The sequence below is a fragment of the Nanorana parkeri genome, unplaced genomic scaffold (assembly GCF_000935625.1).
Source record: "Nanorana parkeri isolate BGI_ZX_2015 unplaced genomic scaffold, ASM93562v1 scaffold2, whole genome shotgun sequence".
NCBI classification, from domain to species: domain Eukaryota; kingdom Metazoa; phylum Chordata; class Amphibia; order Anura; family Dicroglossidae; genus Nanorana; species Nanorana parkeri.
Genome location: NW_017306270.1, coordinates 4,716,372 through 4,734,369, shown reverse-complemented (window position 1 = coordinate 4,734,369; position 17,998 = coordinate 4,716,372). Strand labels below are relative to the sequence as shown.

At 41.4% G+C, this 17,998-nt stretch overlaps 2 protein-coding genes across 2 annotated transcripts in view; one reads left to right on the top strand and one right to left on the bottom strand.

The window, feature by feature from the left end:
• Positions 1-17,998, bottom strand: part of DOCK1 (dedicator of cytokinesis 1) — a 373,877-nt gene that overhangs the window by 153,680 nt on the left and 202,199 nt on the right. The window lies entirely within an intron of this gene.
• Positions 1-17,998, top strand: part of FAM196A (family with sequence similarity 196 member A) — a 55,623-nt gene that overhangs the window by 5,398 nt on the left and 32,227 nt on the right. Inside the window, exon 2 of the mRNA XM_018561375.1 lies at positions 12,681-13,860. Coding sequence (XP_018416877.1) covers positions 12,686-13,860 — 1,175 coding nt within the window. The 5' untranslated portion in view covers positions 12,681-12,685. The remainder of the gene's footprint in view (positions 1-12,680; positions 13,861-17,998) is intronic.

Genomic DNA, 17,998 nt, shown 5'->3' with positions numbered 1-17,998 from the left:
AATAAGCTAAGTACGTTGCTAAAAAGTGAACATTTTACCTAAAATAAATTATTTTTAAGCATGCAAAAAATCTCTGAAGCATTTGTAATACAGTAAGCCTTCACTTATTACTGCTGGCTGCACTGCACAAGTTGGTCCCTGGGCGCCACTAGGAGTATTCTGTTATCAGGATTGGGCAGCAGATTTCCTACAATAGTAAGCGGGTGGCTTCCTTGGTCCAGTTTGGTTTCTGGCCCTTACTTGACCAAATTTAGAGGTGGATTTCTATCAAGTGGGGTATTATCCCTGCAATTTGTCTTCCTTTGGTGAAAACTGTTAAACAAATGGAGCTTTTGTGGCTCGCGCCTTCTGGTTTATGATCAATTAAATTAAAAGGACTGTGTAGATTGTCCCTTTAAAATATAGTTATGTAAGCTTGAGTGTGACTGATCTCTTCCTATGCCCACAAAGTCAGCTCTGTAACGTTAGGTCAATGGGGAGGAGGCAGATCCTTTCATGTGAGCAGAAGAGTGATTGGGTCAGGTAATTTGAACCCACAAGCTATATTGCCATAGGCATCTGTCCTATTCTGGCCAAAAAACCCTTATTGCCCGACTATAGATTTGAAATTGAGAAATTTACAGCACTGCAAAACAGACTGCAGCAAATGTTATTTTCAGGACTGCAATTGTTTTTTTTTTCCTTGACTGAATATTCCTTTACCCAAAGGCACAGTAAAATGTATTTTGTCCTACAAGTGAAGCCCTCTTTTAGTACACGGATTAGGGGAAAAAAGCCATTTGCCCACAGACAGGAAGTGCAGTGTTTTAATATCTGGGATCAGGTTAGAAAATGAAAGCTGAAAGCGGATTGCTTGCCTCGGGCAGCAGCCATATTCTATTCGTGTTCCAGTTCCCTAACTCAGCCCGCTGCATTCTGTCAGTATCTCCTGGACACCTAATGCTAATGTTGGCATCACTGTATCTTACTGCCTGGAAGGGTTCATTTTATATGTTTCTCTACAACTACTAAAAATATATGCAGCCGGTTGTCAAATATCTTCGAGCCAATAGGTCTCTAGAGTCTGCCATACGCAGGTCAATCACAGAGGCAAGTCAGTAAAGAGGAAATAAGTTCTGGTAATCTGTGTAGCTTCTGGGAACTGAGAAATGTTTGATGACTCCCAGAAACGCCCAGCTTTAGATTTATCGCACGCAATCGTAAAGCAAATCTGCTGCGTGCTAAGCAGATATCACAGGCCATACTATATTCATGTTTTACTTTGACGGCTTATTCACACCAAGTTCGTTGAGCTATGATGTTCAGGACATGTGTGGTCTGAACAGGGCACAGAAAAAAACAATTGTGGTGGTGTGAAGAAAAATGACGCAGCTCAATGCACATGGTGTGAACAAGCCCTTGAATTCATGTAGTCACTGCTGAGTAAATGGCAGTGGTAAACGTGCGGCTTCAGTACCTTTAGTACTGCAATAGAAAGATGGAATCAAGAGCTCTGGGTGCTGTTCTCTACCTGCATAGAGCAGATAATTATTCAGATAGGTTGAGCCTACACAGGATTTAATATTATCTTATTCTGGACCCTGACAAGCTCTGTAAGAAGTTAATTAATGCGGTTTTCCGGGGAGCCTATAACATTTAATAGGATCCTATAATATAACAATTTACAATAGGGACAAATAGTAAAATCACTATAGCCCTTGCAGGCATAACAGGATATATATTAAGTGTTACATAAGTGGACCATCTGAATATATCTGGGTATAGCTATGAGCTATGTAAGCAGCCATGCTTCTGCATAGGCACAGCTCCCACATGTCCCTCATTTTGTGGCGCTGGTCCTCCAAATCCCTCTGTCCCTTGTTCCTCCTTAGTTGTCCCTCTTTTTGGTCTGATGAATAGATATCACTGTACTCTTTAATGCTTTAGTGCATCAAAATTTCCATCCAACCTCTAAATTAATGTAACGGTTATTTTGAAATGGCAGTATAAAGGAAGTGTATCCGTCAAAAACAGCACTTGTGGTTTACCCAATCATTTTTTGCATGTTCGTTGTTCATGTAACTGAGGATGTGTCCTACATACTTTGTGCTATAAGATGTCCCTCTTTCCGCTCTATAAATGTGGGAGGTATACATAGATAAGTGGGTGGGTCTTATTACTGAATCACGTGCTGGGAGATTTCCTCCCACTCGCCATCCTATATCACCAGTCACATTCAGATGTCCAAGGCTGGCTTGAATTTGACTGGTGGCTGTGATAAAGTAAGTACGAACACTTTGCTACATCAGGATGTTAGTATGCAAGAGATAAAGAGGAGACTAAAGTTGGGGTATAGGATTTGTGTCTCATCTCTTTAAAACTCTACAGAAAAGTGACACAGGTTCTGTGCCTGATTAAATGCAGGTAAGGCGCTGCCTGAATCTGATTAACACTCTAAAAGTCAGAGAAATCGGTGTAATTTATATGTAGTATACTTTAAAGGTATGAGGTGGGTGTGTCCATGAACACCTCTATTGCATTATGAACAGGTAAGCAACAGGGGATCCGAAACTGACAAATGGGAGTGGGGTGGATTGGTGCTCTACAACTGCAGATGGATGAAAGGCGGAAGCCCTGAGCATGTAGACTGTTCTCTCATGAATTTTAAGGCTTCATTTTAATTATTGACTGGAATGTACATTTGAGACTTCTAGTTACTGGCTTGTTACCTTGGCTACAAAGTAGGCTACAATGATGGAGATTTTAGTTGCAAAGGCCAAAAACGTCCATAATTCCTATCTTCTTCCCTTGCGATATTCTTGGGGGAATCTGTTATAATATTCATTCAGGCTGGAGACAGCAATTTCACTACAATGCATATTTCCTGAGCAATTTGTATGCATGTGTACTTTAGACCTATAAGCAAAACTTGTTATTTCAGTAGATTGGTAGAATGTATTATTTTACCAGAAATTGTCCAATGTTCGCCTCTCAAGGTATACAAATGCACCATCTCAAAAAATGATAGATAAATCCTAATAACTAGATAAAATACATGTGGCCAGAGACAGGAACAAGGTAAGATGGGTGAGAGGATAGTAAGGAAACCACTTTGTAATTACGTAGGTCTGCTGGTATATATTTATCACACAGGGCTCCAGCCCTTGCGGGTACGAGCAGTACAGCGTGTGTATATGACTCAGCATTCCACACAATGGAGACGTCTAGCTCATACTACGAAATACTGACACGTCTGTATACTAATCCCGAATACATCTATACTCAGGGGATCTGGAGCACTACAGTGCAGAGCTAACCATGATTCTCCTCCACTACTACAGCAATGCATAATTAAAGTTGTACACAAGCAAGAGACTCAGAGTTTCATTTTTATCCCTTTCTAAGGAGGATGCTAGCATATATTTAATAAAAAAAAAAAATAAGGAAGACCACAAAAAAATATCTTTACTGCTTATATCAATCAATGGCATGTCATCTTCTATTTTGTACAAGGGAAATGGTAGCTAAAACTGGCTACTTTCAATAATAAATACATTTCCTTTTACAGGAAAAATAAAATAAAAAAATAAGATATTACTTTCAATTGAAGCAATATTGAAACCACTAAAGATGCCCAATTATGTTATTTTGTTGTTGTTGTAATTTGAGGAACATTGCTAAATTCGCTCCTATTGCATCTTGGGAGCAAAGTCTTTTTTCTCCATTCAGACCTTTCCGACCATGTCATGCTGAAGAGAGGTCACACATGGACAAAGATTCATATCTCTGCATGTGTAGATTGCAATTAGCACTCTGGAAACACCATAGGATCGGTTGGCATTCCCGCCGTGCACACATGCATTTGGCAATTTTGCAAAGCATCTCAACCAGACCTATTGAGGTCCTCTGAACCAGCAAAACAGACCAGTGCAGACAGCCTCTTAAATGAAGCCTGTAGAGGGAGAACTATGTAGGCTGCCATTATTGATCACAGCTTTTAAATATTCTATTTCTTTGTGATACTGAAGTTGGAGGAAGCATTTACGCCAGCAGTCAATACTCTTACTTGCTGCATTCTCATTCCCGGTCAGTAATTTTAAAAGCCTTGAGGCTACTGAATCAGCATGACATCCAGGCAGCTAGCATCTTCAGGGGGAGGTCAGGAATGGCAGGTTCTATTTTTTGATGGTTTCCTTTAAAGTACAGTATATCTAATGTTGACTTGAGTAGGAAAGATTAAAAAGACAAAACAAAAAAAAACAAAAAAAAAAACCTGAATTCTTTTTTGTCATCTGTCTCCAAAGTGGGTCACCAAGAACAAGTGCCCCTATTGGAAGATTTCTCCTATTTCTGTTATGATGAAAACTTTTAGACTTTCTTTTCAGTCTCTGTGACAATTGTCACCAGGGCACAGAGAGGAGAATCTCCCCAACGGAGGAACAGAGAACAAAAACCTAGCAGAGGTTATAACAAAAACAATTTTGGCTTTAGATACACGGCTGTCTACACACTTATAGTGTAGATACACTGTGCAGAGAGCTTTGCTGCATAATTATATTAGTCCCTGACCCCACGGGAGCACAGTCATTTGTGACTATCACATTGATAAAAACAAAGGTGGTCCAAATTGGTCAGCAGGTGGTTAACCTAGCAGACATTTTTTGGAAAGGAACTGGAGGCAAGCAAATTCTCACCAGAGACTAAAAATGAACCACACTAGCTATAATAAGCCAGTGGAGATTAAACAAGCCAGGACATAACAAGCTGCTACAGAAAAAAGCCTTATTCATGAGAGAAAGGCATTGAACATCTTTGCTTTTGATTATGGAAAGGGAAGAGTTCTTTCAATTTGCATGTATCTGAAAAAGTTGGGCATGTTTAAGGAAACAAAGTAGCAGGGTGTATGGGTCTGCCTTGGTTATAAATACCAGCACATGTTTGAATTTGTAATACACTGAAGGCCATGAAACAGGAAGTTTTCTAAGGGCAGATGAATGAATCCCATTATCAGGAGCAATTTTACTAGTTTACTAGAAAACACCATTGTATGCAGTCATATGCCTGGCCCTTCTATAGGTCCTGTGCATACGGATTATTCCCCTTGCAGACTGTAAAGCTCTAATGAGAAGAACCACCATGACTCCTGTTATGGTATGTACAGTAAACAATGCATGCATGTTTAAAGAACTTCAGTTAAATACATACACACACACACACACACACACACACCTGAGCCTATAAAGAATTCCACTGTAATTTTAGAGGTCATCCTCTAAAATTAGAGGATGAGATGTTGGGAGTACCACAGTTTACATAATTTCCCTCCTTCCTTTCCTCAGGAACTGCTATAAATCTAGAGAACCTCTGCAGCAAATTCCTGTGGTCATCAGGTTTGCCAACACATTTGAATCATTAGGAATTGGGTAGATTTTAGCAGATGCACAAGAATGTAATCTGCAGCACCAATATAGATGTATGGGGTACCATAGTTTACATAAATGCCCTCCCTTCCCCTCCTTGGGAACTGCTTAGAGTCTCATGAACCTCTGCAGCTAACTCCTGTGGACATCGGATTTGCTAACACATTTGAAGCATCGGGAACAGGGTATATCAGGAGTAGGCAACCTCAGCACTTACACTGTGGTGAAACTACAAATCCCATAAGGCATTGTGAGGCTCTGACAGCCACAGGTATGACACCCAGAGGCAGAGGCATGGTGGGATTTGTAATTTCACCACAGCTGGAGTGCCAATGTTGCCAACCCTTGGGGGTAGATCTTAGCAGACACCTTTTTGAATACAATATTTGCCCACACATTTGCACAGTATTGCTGTTTGGGAGTTCTTTAAAACATATCCCACCGAAAGCACCAGAATTCATGATGACGCCAAATAGATTTTAAATCTAACAACCCATACATGAAAATTTACAACATGAAGCAACAAACCACTTAATTTTGGTGTGGTACAAACAAGCGGTAAAAGCTTGGATGAGTTAAGGCATTTGGCTCCATTACTGCCTTCTGTTACGGATGCCATGGAGCACTTGACAAGTATGAGGAGTGTGCCGAGTGGCCATGTCTAATCTCTGCGTGTATGAATTTTCACAATACCAGCAATGTACTGGGTTTAGCTCCTGGTATGCCTGCCAAGTGCTTCATCACTTTGTTTGAAGGTAATGCTTCATCTCTCCATTAATACGTCACAGCCATTGGTGGATACATGCATGCATTTATTGACACATCCAGGAAATGTAGCATGGGTACCCTGACCCTGTACAGTGAGAAGGATAAAGCTAGAAACTCACATGCCCCTAAAGAGCCAATGGGGAACTCAATACTTGAGTGAATGAGAATGCTTACATTTACTAAAGCATGGTAATAAAATATAACTGCCGACAATAGACCACAGGACAATTTATACCAAAAGAAATCAGAAAACAATGACCTGCTGAACAATTTATAAAGCAGGAAAAAAGCCAGAAAGATTTGGCGCAGCCATGTTTCTCCTGCATAAAAGTGATAAAAAGCGTACTTCGCTTATCAGGAGTCTCTGCACATGATTTAACGATTATCTCGCTTTTAGTGTCACCTGTAAACTGTATACAGCCTCCCATTAATCTGGCTGTTTGATAAGAGATTTTCCACTGTGCTGTCATTCAACACAGCTTACTCCTCTCGAAGCCCTCCAAATACCAAGCAAACAGTTCCCTGAGCAGATAAACATGGAGAAGGCAATGCGAGACCCATTTTCCATTCACAGCTCAGTACTCCATCACTGCAGTGATACTATTTCATACATCCTAAAGGAAGGATATAGGTTTTAGAAGAGAACATGAAAGCACACTACGCTGTCTATATAAGACAAATGGGCATGCCTTGTGACTGCAGGAGATGTTTGAGGATCATGTTTATATGTATAACATAATAAACTGTGCTAAAATTCAGACTGTATTTGCGCTCTACATCAGTGGTTTCAGACATACATTTGGGCATAAAGGAATGTTTTCTGTCCATTAACTGGCACACGTGATTGCGATCAGCTTCATATTTAAAGGAGAACTATGGGGTCAGTGTTTTTCCCCATAGTTCTCCTTGGGGTAACGGGAGGACACAAACTAGCGTCCTCCCGTTACCCTAAGCTCAGTATACCGCGAGCTACAGCTCGCGGTATACTGAGACGCCGCACCTGGGGCGGATCCCGACTTAGATGACGGGATCCGCCCAGCTGTGTGAGTGACAGCTGGCTCTGCCTATCTAGAGGCAGAGCCAGCTGTACCCGCCCCCTCCCCCGTCCGTTCCGCCAGTCAGCGCTGGCAGATCGGAGCGGGGAGAGGGGAATCCAGCCCCTCCCCCTGTCACGGCAGAGAGCCGTGACAGGATCGAGAGGTGAGGGAACCCGGTATGTGTTCCCTCACCTCCCGATCTACTGAGCCGACCTGTGACAGTCTCATTGTCACAGGTCGGCTTAGAACTATGAGATGAGTGGAAATCACTCATCTCATAGTTCTCCTTTAAAGTATATCTAAACCCAAAAGCAAACATTTTATATATTGCAGCTTACCAATTCTTAAATATGAGCTACATTTGTTTCCTTTAAGGTTATTTTTCCTTTATTTCCACCTGGTGATCCGGCCAGTAAGTCTGTTATTTTTAAACTTCCTTTAACAGGCCAAGCTGTCCAGCAAACATGGCAGATGGAAGGTTGAGACAAACCATTAAACACTGCCAGGGGAGCTTACGATGGGCGGCTTTTATTCACTTATGTAAAACCTTTATCCCAAAAGGGATTTTTTTTTTACTGTAACCGCTTATAAAGTGTTATACGTAGTTCAGCTTCAATTTGTTAGTCATGTTAATCTAATTCTGCTAGTGCAAGACTAGGGTGACAATGCCGCTGTCCAAGGATGGCTCCATTGATCCTCAATAGAGTGGAGCCACCCTAAGACATGAAGAGTGTTACTGGCCAGATCAACAAGTAAACATTAAAATGAAAAAAAAAAAAGCTTAAACCACCACATCTAAGAATTAATACGCTGCAATCTATAGAATGTTTGATTTTGAGTTTAAATAACCATATAAATATATTAGATACGCAGAGTATACTTCCTGTTTACTTCCACACACCTCATTGCAAATGCATGACAACAAATCTAATGTGAACAAACCCTTAGAATCAGTGCACTTTCTCTAAAAGCTGGCAGTAGGAGGAAAGAGAGCAAAAAGGTAGGATGAGCAGCTACCATTACAAACAGAAGACTTCAATGTCAAGTGTCATTACTTAGAACTGTCACAATTTTCCTACAGCCACCAATCACATTCATTCCAGCTCTAAAAATGCTAACTGGAATCTGAGAGTGCGCATCTGACTGATGGCTACAGTTAGAGTGACTTAACTGTTAACAAAAAAGTATCTTGTTTGTGTATCACTCGGCTGGAGATCCTCAAATCATCTCTGAATTGGTGCTGACACTGTCCTTCCTTCTGGAGGGTGGCTACTTTTGTTCCCCATGGTCCCTGTGTGTGTTGTAAAGTAGCACCACTCCAAGTTCACTCCCATGATGGACTATAATCTCATGCTTAGTTTACTAATTTGTACTTAAGTTTTAGTCCATCACAGGAACAAGCTTGGAACATAGAGAAAAAAATGTAGCCACACTCCAGAAGGAAGGGCAGTGTCAGCACCATGCCACAGATGATTTGAGGATCTGCAGCCAAGGGTTACAAAAATAATCCAAATTTTTTGTTAATAGTTAAGGTACTTGGATGAATTTTTAAGATCTAACTCCTGAGTTTAGTGTCACTTTAACTAAGAGCAGTTTTAAGCACTAACAAAGTTCACAGTGTTTTGTTGAACATGGTCAGAGATCTGATTTGGTGGTTGGCCTTAAAGAATGTTGGACAACATTAGCAGTATAATAGTTACTTGCTCACTTACCTTTTAGAATGCTAACAGTGTTGCAAGATAGAAATTCAGAGTATCATCTAGCGTTGAGAGCTGGCTATTTATAATTGGATTTGCTTACACTGGAAAAGAGACTGCTAAGTGCGGATTTGGTTGTGTTATACAAATTCATGCTAGGTCAATACAAAGCCGTCTCAAGAGACCCGTTTATCGTTAAGACTCTGCAGAGTCCGCAAGGTCCCAACCTGTGTTACTGAAAAAGCAGAAATGCTTCCTCTTCGCATATTAAAAAGTTTTTGTTTTTTTTTACACCAAAGTTACAAAATGTTTGCTTTTGGAAGTGAAGGATGCAGCCTGTGAAAAATGTTTTATCCATGCAGGAATCCTTTCTTCCCCCTCTGGCAGCATCACCAACTCTGTACATCTGCATCAAAGGGAAGGGATGGCGTATTTTCATTGAATACACATTCGGAGTTATTACAGAGTGTTTACATGAAAGACATTTTTCATGTGACTGTCACCTTCTTACTTGCTTCCTATTGCCATATTTTCATGAGGGCATTTCATTTATTAGTGCCCATTTATTGTTCCCCTGAGTCCATCTACATGTCAGACTGTGCAATTATCATCTTACATAAGCCACTAGATTTTAATGTTGCAGGCTGAGTACAATGCAAAAATGACACTAAAACATATCAGTGGACAAAAATCTAAATTTTATACGTGTCATAACATTACATTTCAATGTTCATCTAGTGTTGTCACTTTTTTTTTTTTAAAGCACTCAACAAATCACAATACAAGTACTACTTTGCACATTACGGCCACCACACATTCCCTGCTGTTATACTGCCCCATAGTAATAAAGCTGAAAGGTAGGGAACACATTTAGGAACCCCCTTCTCTGACATGGAGTGCAAATAGTGCACATCCAGTTCTATACATCAGTGTAGAACAGGAAGGTGATGTACAAGTTGGAGAAAGCAGCAGCCACCACTATCCCGTCAGCACCAAAATAAGAGGCTATAGGGGAAACTGTTTTTTTTTTTAATTTCGGTAATTTTTCCTTAATATAGTAAAAAAATAAAACCCCCAGTGGTGAATAAATACCACCAAAAGAAAGCTCTATCTGTCCCCAAAAAAGGGTATAAAATTCATTTCAGTACAGCGCTGCATGACGGAATAAATGTCAGTCAAAGTACCGCAGCGCTGAATACTGAAAAATGGCCTGGATCGGAAGGGGGTTTAACACCGCGGATGTCAACTGGTTAAGGAAAGCATGGACTTTAACAGTGGTTTGTTTCATTCTTAACTAAAATGCTTGCCTAATAACTCTCTCTTAATCAAAGCACAGCCTTTGTGCAACACTGAGCTATAAGTATAACCTGGGCAGGTCATGAATATTATATATCTTCCATCATGAACACAGGTGCAGTTTCCATGAAAGATACAATTTTTGTTGATTTGCCAGGTAGCACAAATACTATAAAATCCATTGAAGCCAACGCAATGTTAGGTATGAGAGAGCTTGGAAGGGTTGGACCAGTGGTTCTCAACTTGTATAACCTTAGGATCCACATTTGTCCTTGGTCATTAAGTCGCCACCAAAGTCGCCCGGCATTACGGTAATGCATGTTCTGGTGCAAGCTATCAAACTGTGGGTGGGTGTGTTTTGGGGTGCCATTCAAACGAATGGCAGCGCAGCGCACCTCCCACGCCAGAACGAACAATAGGTGCAATTGTGTGGTGAATTGCGATTAAAACACTGACAGACACACATAACTACAGGCACAATCACACACACACTACCAAAAATGTTTAGGGGTTCAGTATGGGCTGCTCTGCTCTGATGGAGCTCCATCCATATGTGCATTGCTTGTTACAGCTCCCTTGCACTCCCTGTAGAGGTGCCGCAAGCCCGAATGTGACGTCACTCTGGTCACGCGAAGGAGCTGTAAGCAATGCACGTATGGATGGAGCTCCCTCACGGCCAGCCCACCCCACCCCACCCCACTTCAAGCTGACACTGAGCACCAGGCAGCATATTTTGAATGACTGCCCGGCTTGAGAACGGACAGTGCTGCCCTATGGGGGAGGCTAAGGAGCCTCTTACATAGTGCAGTGGAAAGAATGCAGCGACCCACTGAACATGGGGTCACAAACCACGTTGAGAGTTGAGAACCACGGGGTTAGACCATGTACAAGTATTTCTTTTGTATTCTATATTTTTCCGTTTGACAAATTAAGTTTTTTGTTTCCCATCACTGGCAATCCACTGTCTTGGAGAACAACTGACCTGGAAGGTTAGCATACCTGCTCTGTCCGCTATTGTTCTCCCTGAGATATGTGACAACCAACATGTATATTAGATCCCCTTTCCATTTACATGAACAGAAATGATCAATGTTCAAAATACCCAACAAGGTACGCCCCACTTATGCAGCACGGGCGGGTATTTGTGTCAAGTCTGCATGCACTGGTGACCACTTTTGTTTGTGGCACCCTTATTTTCAATCATCAGAAAGGGGAAGCCGAACCTAGCCGCTTGCTGTCTGATAATAAATTAAGCTACACCATTGATCCTTGGATACTTGAACAGTGAAGACATAACTCATTACCTTATCAGTAAAAGGTCTCCTCCACAGAGTCCAGAGGTCACTGCTCTGGCTGAAGCACAGCTAACATGCTGCTCTTTAACACTATAACCACACTGGAGAGGTGATACTGTTCACTGGAAACCATTGAATAAGATCTTAAATGGGGACAGAGCACAAAAGTAAGATAAACCAAAATAAAAATAAGGAAGAGATGAGGAAGCTTTTACAGTGTCTAAAATGTCACCTCACAGCGCTCAGGAACACCAGCCTTTGTAATGGCTAAAAGGCTAACATGTTTGTGCAACTTGTTATCCACTATAATCTGAAGTCTTAATGCCCAATTAAACCTTCAGCATTTATTACTGCAACACAACAAGGCTTCACATACAGTTATAAATATGGTTGCCTATTTTATGTACAATGTGCTGCAGCAAGGGTTAAAATATCCTGTGCTGATCACTGCTCTCACGCACCACGCAGCTGCCTGGGTCTTTGGTGGTCCAGCCTGACAGGTCCCTTCTGCACACTGCTCCAAATAACAGCTCTGCTCAGGGAGTGGAAGCGCTTGTTAATTGGAGCACTGTGCATGAGGGGAAGCTGGGACGGAGGGGTGTTGGACCACTGGAAACCCAGGCTGCTGCATTGTATGTAAGGGCAGTGGTCTGGCTCTTCAGTGTGCTGCCAGCACAGGGTATTCAACTCATACTGCAACACATAGTATGTTTAAGAAAAAAAAGACAAGCATACTTACTAAAGTATATACAGCTTTACTGTGTTGAAGAAATAAATGTGTTTCAAATGGGCTTTAAAATAAAAGTATTCATGGGGCTGTCAAGCACTTGCAAAGCTTCTGCATCCCAGATCTTCTCCTAGCCTAGTATTTTTCATGGCTCAACCCAGTCAGAGGTGCCTAATGAAAGGCAACAAAATTCTGAGTCTAGGCTGCACAGAGCACAAGAAACTGAGCAGTTCTCATCAGTGGTAGAAACAAAGCTGCTTGGCAGTGCTGATCAAAAACTGTTTGGTGGGGATTCTGAACAAGGAGACCCCCACCAATCAGCAGCAGGAAGGCACATTGACAGGACCGTTTTGTAGTCTATCTATGAAAGGGGAAACCCTATTTCACTCAGTCAGAAAGGCCTTGACTAAACCGTAACTTTAAATGATGTTATTTACTGATTACTCTGTGTTTGCATACAGGAATCATGGTGAGCAAGGAGGGGGAGAAATGTGTGCTGACATCCTCGGAAAGTGAAGCTGAACCAGCTGTTTCCTTAGCCTTAGAAATGAAATATGCATTGGACCCCAACCGGCAGATCAAGAAGAGGAATAAAGCCCTTCAAGTGAGGTTTAAAGATATTTGCGAAGCTCAGAACGAGCAGAGGGATAAACAGCTTTCCACGATGCCACAGAGCGAAAATAAAGATGGCAAATCGCTTTCTTATAAAGCTTACCGGAAGTACATGACAGTGCCTGCCCGACGGTCTATACCCAACGTTACCAAGAGCACAGGGGTTCAGACTTCGCCAGACCTGAAAAAGCGCTATCAGACTTTTCCACTGGACCGCAAAAAAGGGAACCTGTTAAAAAATGCCTCGGGAGCGGATACAATGAAGGGCCAGAACAATGGATTTGTAATAGAGGTTAAGGATACAAAAGATCACAAAAGCTCAGGGGAGTCCAACCAATGCCGCAGGGTCGGTGAAAGAGTGGTCGCTGATCTCATGGTGCATTCTAGTGAAAACATGGATGTTGTCCCATCAAGCAATTGCTCAGACGCATGTGGAAGCACTGATTTGCACAGCTGTACTAAAGAATCCCCTCCTCTTCAAAACCCAGCAATCTCCACTTTGGAACAGGCCATCTGCCATTTGCATGAACCCACCAAACACGACAAAAGGCCATTGGGAAACACACAGTCCCACCACCCACCACATGTTAAGGTGCTTCTAAAAGAAGAAGCCACCATTCACTCCCCTACACTTAACCCAAACTTAACAGACCCAGAAGACTTGAGCGACATGGAACGGACGGTCTGTCCGCTGACGGATGAAGAAGACAAAAGAACTAGTCATCTTAATGGCTTGCAAGGCCAAGATGTAAACCCGAAGGCCTGCACGGCGCAGTCACAGTGTCAAACAACGGAATGTAATGAGCAGGCCCTGCAGATAAAGGTTTTACCCACGGATAAAAATCAGCCTTGTCAGTCGACAGTTGCTTTGAGTGATGGATGCCAACAAATCGTGCCTCACACAGAAGTGACAGACTTAAAAGCACAGCTTCAGACCATGGAAAACCTGATCAGCTCTAGTCAGGAAACAATTAAAGTGCTTTTGGGTGTGATTCAGGAGCTGGAGAAGGGAGAAGCTCACCGAGAGGGGTAAGTGATATAAATGACTCAACGGTCACTTAAGCTGCAAAATGATGTATAGTGATGTATCGCTGTTATTATATCATGGCACATTCTGCATGAGCAGAATAAAGGCCATATATTATCAGTGTTTATGGACTTAAAGTGAACTTGGCACCACAGAGATTGCATGCTAATGTAAATATCTAATAGCAAGGGGGTGGCTGGTGATGTCGGATAGTTAAAAACATGAAGATGGAGTTGAGATTTTTAAAATGAGTGCTTCAGATGGTGCACCGGAGATGCATAGCCCTAAAAAGGTATGTGCAGGCACCATGTGACTTTTTTTAGTGGCACATTACTTGTAGTGAGAGGTTCTAGTTAAAGTAAACCTTCCATACAAGAAAACTGCAATTGCAGAACTTCCCTGAAGATGCTAGCTGTCTAACGGTCAATCTGATCCTCTTGCTCCAATGCTTTGAATCACTGTCCGTGAACAAGTGTGCAGATAAGGACCTCCCCCAATAAATAGAGTGATACAAATTTGGAAACTGATTCACAAGTTTAAACATGATTTCTATGTTGTCTGAGTTTTTTCTACAGCACTGAGGTCTTGGATCCCATGTGACATATAAAACGTAAAAGCAGTTTTGTGAAGAGCTACCACGAATATTCACAATTGTGCATGTTGTGCCCACCCTTAGCAACTGACATTATGCAACGTGGCTGTGTGGCCTATTTCTCTATAATGCCATCTTCAGCAAAATCCTGGCTGGAAAACTACAACAATTTTCTACCGGATTACTGGATAGGAGGTCAGCTGTGTGGTGGCATATCTGCCCCTTCCCTTAATATCTTCCGCTCTAATAATTCTTCAAACTTTTTCACATCTATTCATGAATGTTATTAAAGTAGAACCTCAGACAAAACTTCTCCTTAACTTGAAGAAGGTTTTTTGTTTTTTTCAGGAGAGGTTAGGAATGATAGTCCCAATATTTATTATCTACACGTATAGTTTTTCTTTAAGATGCTCTCTGGCATGACTCAGAAGTCTTTAAAGTATCTCTAGGCAAAACGTGTTTTTTTTTTTTTTTTCATTTGGTCTATATCAAATTCACACGATACCTCCCCAAGGACTAAGCCAACCGGGTGGCTAGACACCCCACCCCCTTGATTCTAACCATAAAGACACTTATTATACTCAGTGGGGTTTCAAGAGGCGCTGAAATCTTCAGCGCCTCTTGAAACCCCACCGAGTATAATAAGTGTCTTTATGTTTTTAGTTTTGGTTAAAGAAGAGAAGTGTTATGTTAGCCACACACCGCTAAATTTCTCGTTTAGCCCACATGCATGGAGGAACATCCACTGCTAGCTATTTTATTCAAGCAGCCGCACCACCCACTGTTGCTTGAATGGCTGAACAGTGACTACATCCACTCACTACACCCCGCCAATAGTTTTCCACGGGGCTCAGTTGATGTTAAAGTGACACTAAACTCAGGAGTTAAATCTTAAAAATACATTCAATTACCTTAACTATTATTGCTGGAGTTCATCCAAAGAGGACAATCAGCTGATAAAAACAAATTGGTAATCAGCATAAACAGTGTCCTAGTTTGGTGTCTAAAACATCGAATTTTTTTTTTAACAAACTCCAGCGATAATGACAATACTAATTACAACACAGATAACTGGTCCAATTGCATATTGTGACTTGTTTCTGAGATCGCCTGTGATAGGTCAGTCTTAGACAATTAAGAGCAGGGTTTAGGTGAGTTCTATCAGCTTCAGATGAAGGAGGCGTGCCCCAGAAACGCGTAAACCTTGACTACACAGGGGCAGTGGACACTGATACTATGTATTCTTTCAGACTTCCGCTGCTAGATGATCCGATATCCTATTGATTCCTTTATGCCTGTTTACTACTGACCTTTTGTAAGTACAATACAAGTTGTGCATTTTATCATTAAATTTAGTTATTACACTATGGAGGCGCCCTTTTTCGTTTCTTGTCTCAAAGACATTTTTGTTAATATTTGGGGTATTTGAATGCATTTTTAAGATTTTAGTGAGTTTAGTTTCATTGTAAATCGGCTTTTGTTGAGTCGCGTGGTGCTGACGGGCCATCCACAGCTTAAATTCTGGCCAGATCAGAAGGAATTGGCTAAAATGTAATTCCATCTATGTCACACTTTAGATCCTCTGTCAAGCTTTTATTGCTGCATTGCTGTGTCCCTATTGGGGAAATTAACCTATCTATTTATACTGCGGACAATCGCCACAAAGAATGAAAATCAAAGGAAATCCCAAGTTTTAGAATTTTCCCCAGAAGAGGTAAATTGACATTTTTAGCAAAGACTACAGCCATTTCAGGGGCAACTGTCTAAAACGGGAAATCATCCCCACTTTGGAAGATTTCTCAGGCAGGAAGTTAAGGGAGATCTAAACAATGGCAAGCAGACAGCAATAAAAATACATTGTAGGTGGTTTAATCCCCTCATACTCTATCCAAACCGAAGAATAAATTGGCTATACATATACTTAAACCCATACACAGCTCGTCATAAATGATAATAGTAGAAGTAGGAATTGAAGCGCTGCATCAATTAAAATAGACCAGATACAACTTTATTCCTCTGGGGTCAGGGGACAATTGAATAGAATAGCAAATACATTTCAGGGGTCCAAAAACACACCCTTCATCAGGGCTTAATGAGAGAAATCATGTATGTAGACTATAACCCCTGCAGCTTGAAATTGATATTGAGCTGTGATGGGAAAGCTTCTGGATGGTGAGCAGCTGGTTTTTCCTCACTAAATGCTGTTGAAGGGGGTGTTTTTGGATCCCCGAAATGTGTTGGCTATTTTACTCAGTTGTCCCCTGACCCTAGTGGAATAAAGTTATATCTATTTTAATTGGTGTGGCGCTTCGATTCCTACATCTACTGTATTCACTTTCAAGCCAAGGATACTGTAGAGACTCTCAGGTCAGTGATAGCTGCCTATTCATTAGTCAGATTACACATATTCACATTACTTAATTACTATTGGACGATAGAATAATCACACGGGTCCAGCGCTCGCTTTCAACTTCCAAACATTAGTCGCAAATGATATGCGGTAATATACTGTATGTTCACAATAGCTGTAAATATATATCTTTGCCTAAGCTAGCCTAAGAATAATAATGGAACATGGCCCCAGTCATGACTACGTCCATTGGAATTCCCTGCGTTATGGGATAGTCACATAATATCCTCTTGTAGGTTTATATAAAACGGTTTTGGAACGTAGCACGCTGCAGCAATCGTATACACAAAATCATGAAATATTTAAGACATAGAAGAAACGTTTATCCCCCAAAGCTATGCAGTTTTTATTCAATGTTGCCTAGACGGCTGTCAATACTGCTAATGTGGCCTCTTACCGAGAATTCCCAGCTACATCATTTAAGGGAGCCTGGTCGTGTGCAACCCAATATTTGTAGGCATTGCACAAGGCTTGCTCAAGATGATCGAGTCATGCAAAGGTTAACGCTTACAAGAGAAGGAGTCCTTTCTAGCAAAGAAGGGCTTCTTTTCACATACACAGATTTTTCAACATAGTGGCAAGTTTGTAATGGTCTGTCATTCCAACGCTTTTATCCATAGAGAATTACTGTGTGACTGGTCAGCTTGGCCTCGCCAAACGCTGTTTATATCAACAAGGAAGGTGTGTGTGTATTTGGGGGGGAGGGGGGGGGGGGGCTATAATGCCCGATGCTGCCAGTGCTGCTTATCACGGAGGCCAGGATTTCTACAATGGTTTCAACAGTGCATAGAAACAATGCACAAGATTGTAAATGGATCCATCCCAAAAAGTCTGACAGGTAGATTGTCATCTCAGGTTAATGGGTAGAGAGTCAAACAGTAATTCAGCAAGCAGCAGATTTACCTTCATTTGCTGTCTGACAAGCCATCAAGGTCCAAATAATCTTAGAGTAAGGGGCATTTCCTGTAGCTAGAACAGGATTAAATATATTTCTATACATTTCCTGTGATTAGACAGAGAACAACAGACCTCTCTAAAGTATATCTAATCACTTAAAAAAAAAAACACGAACTCATTGCAGCTTACCAGTCCTTATGTGGTGCTGATTGCATTAATTTGCTTTTTTTCAGGCTCCCCC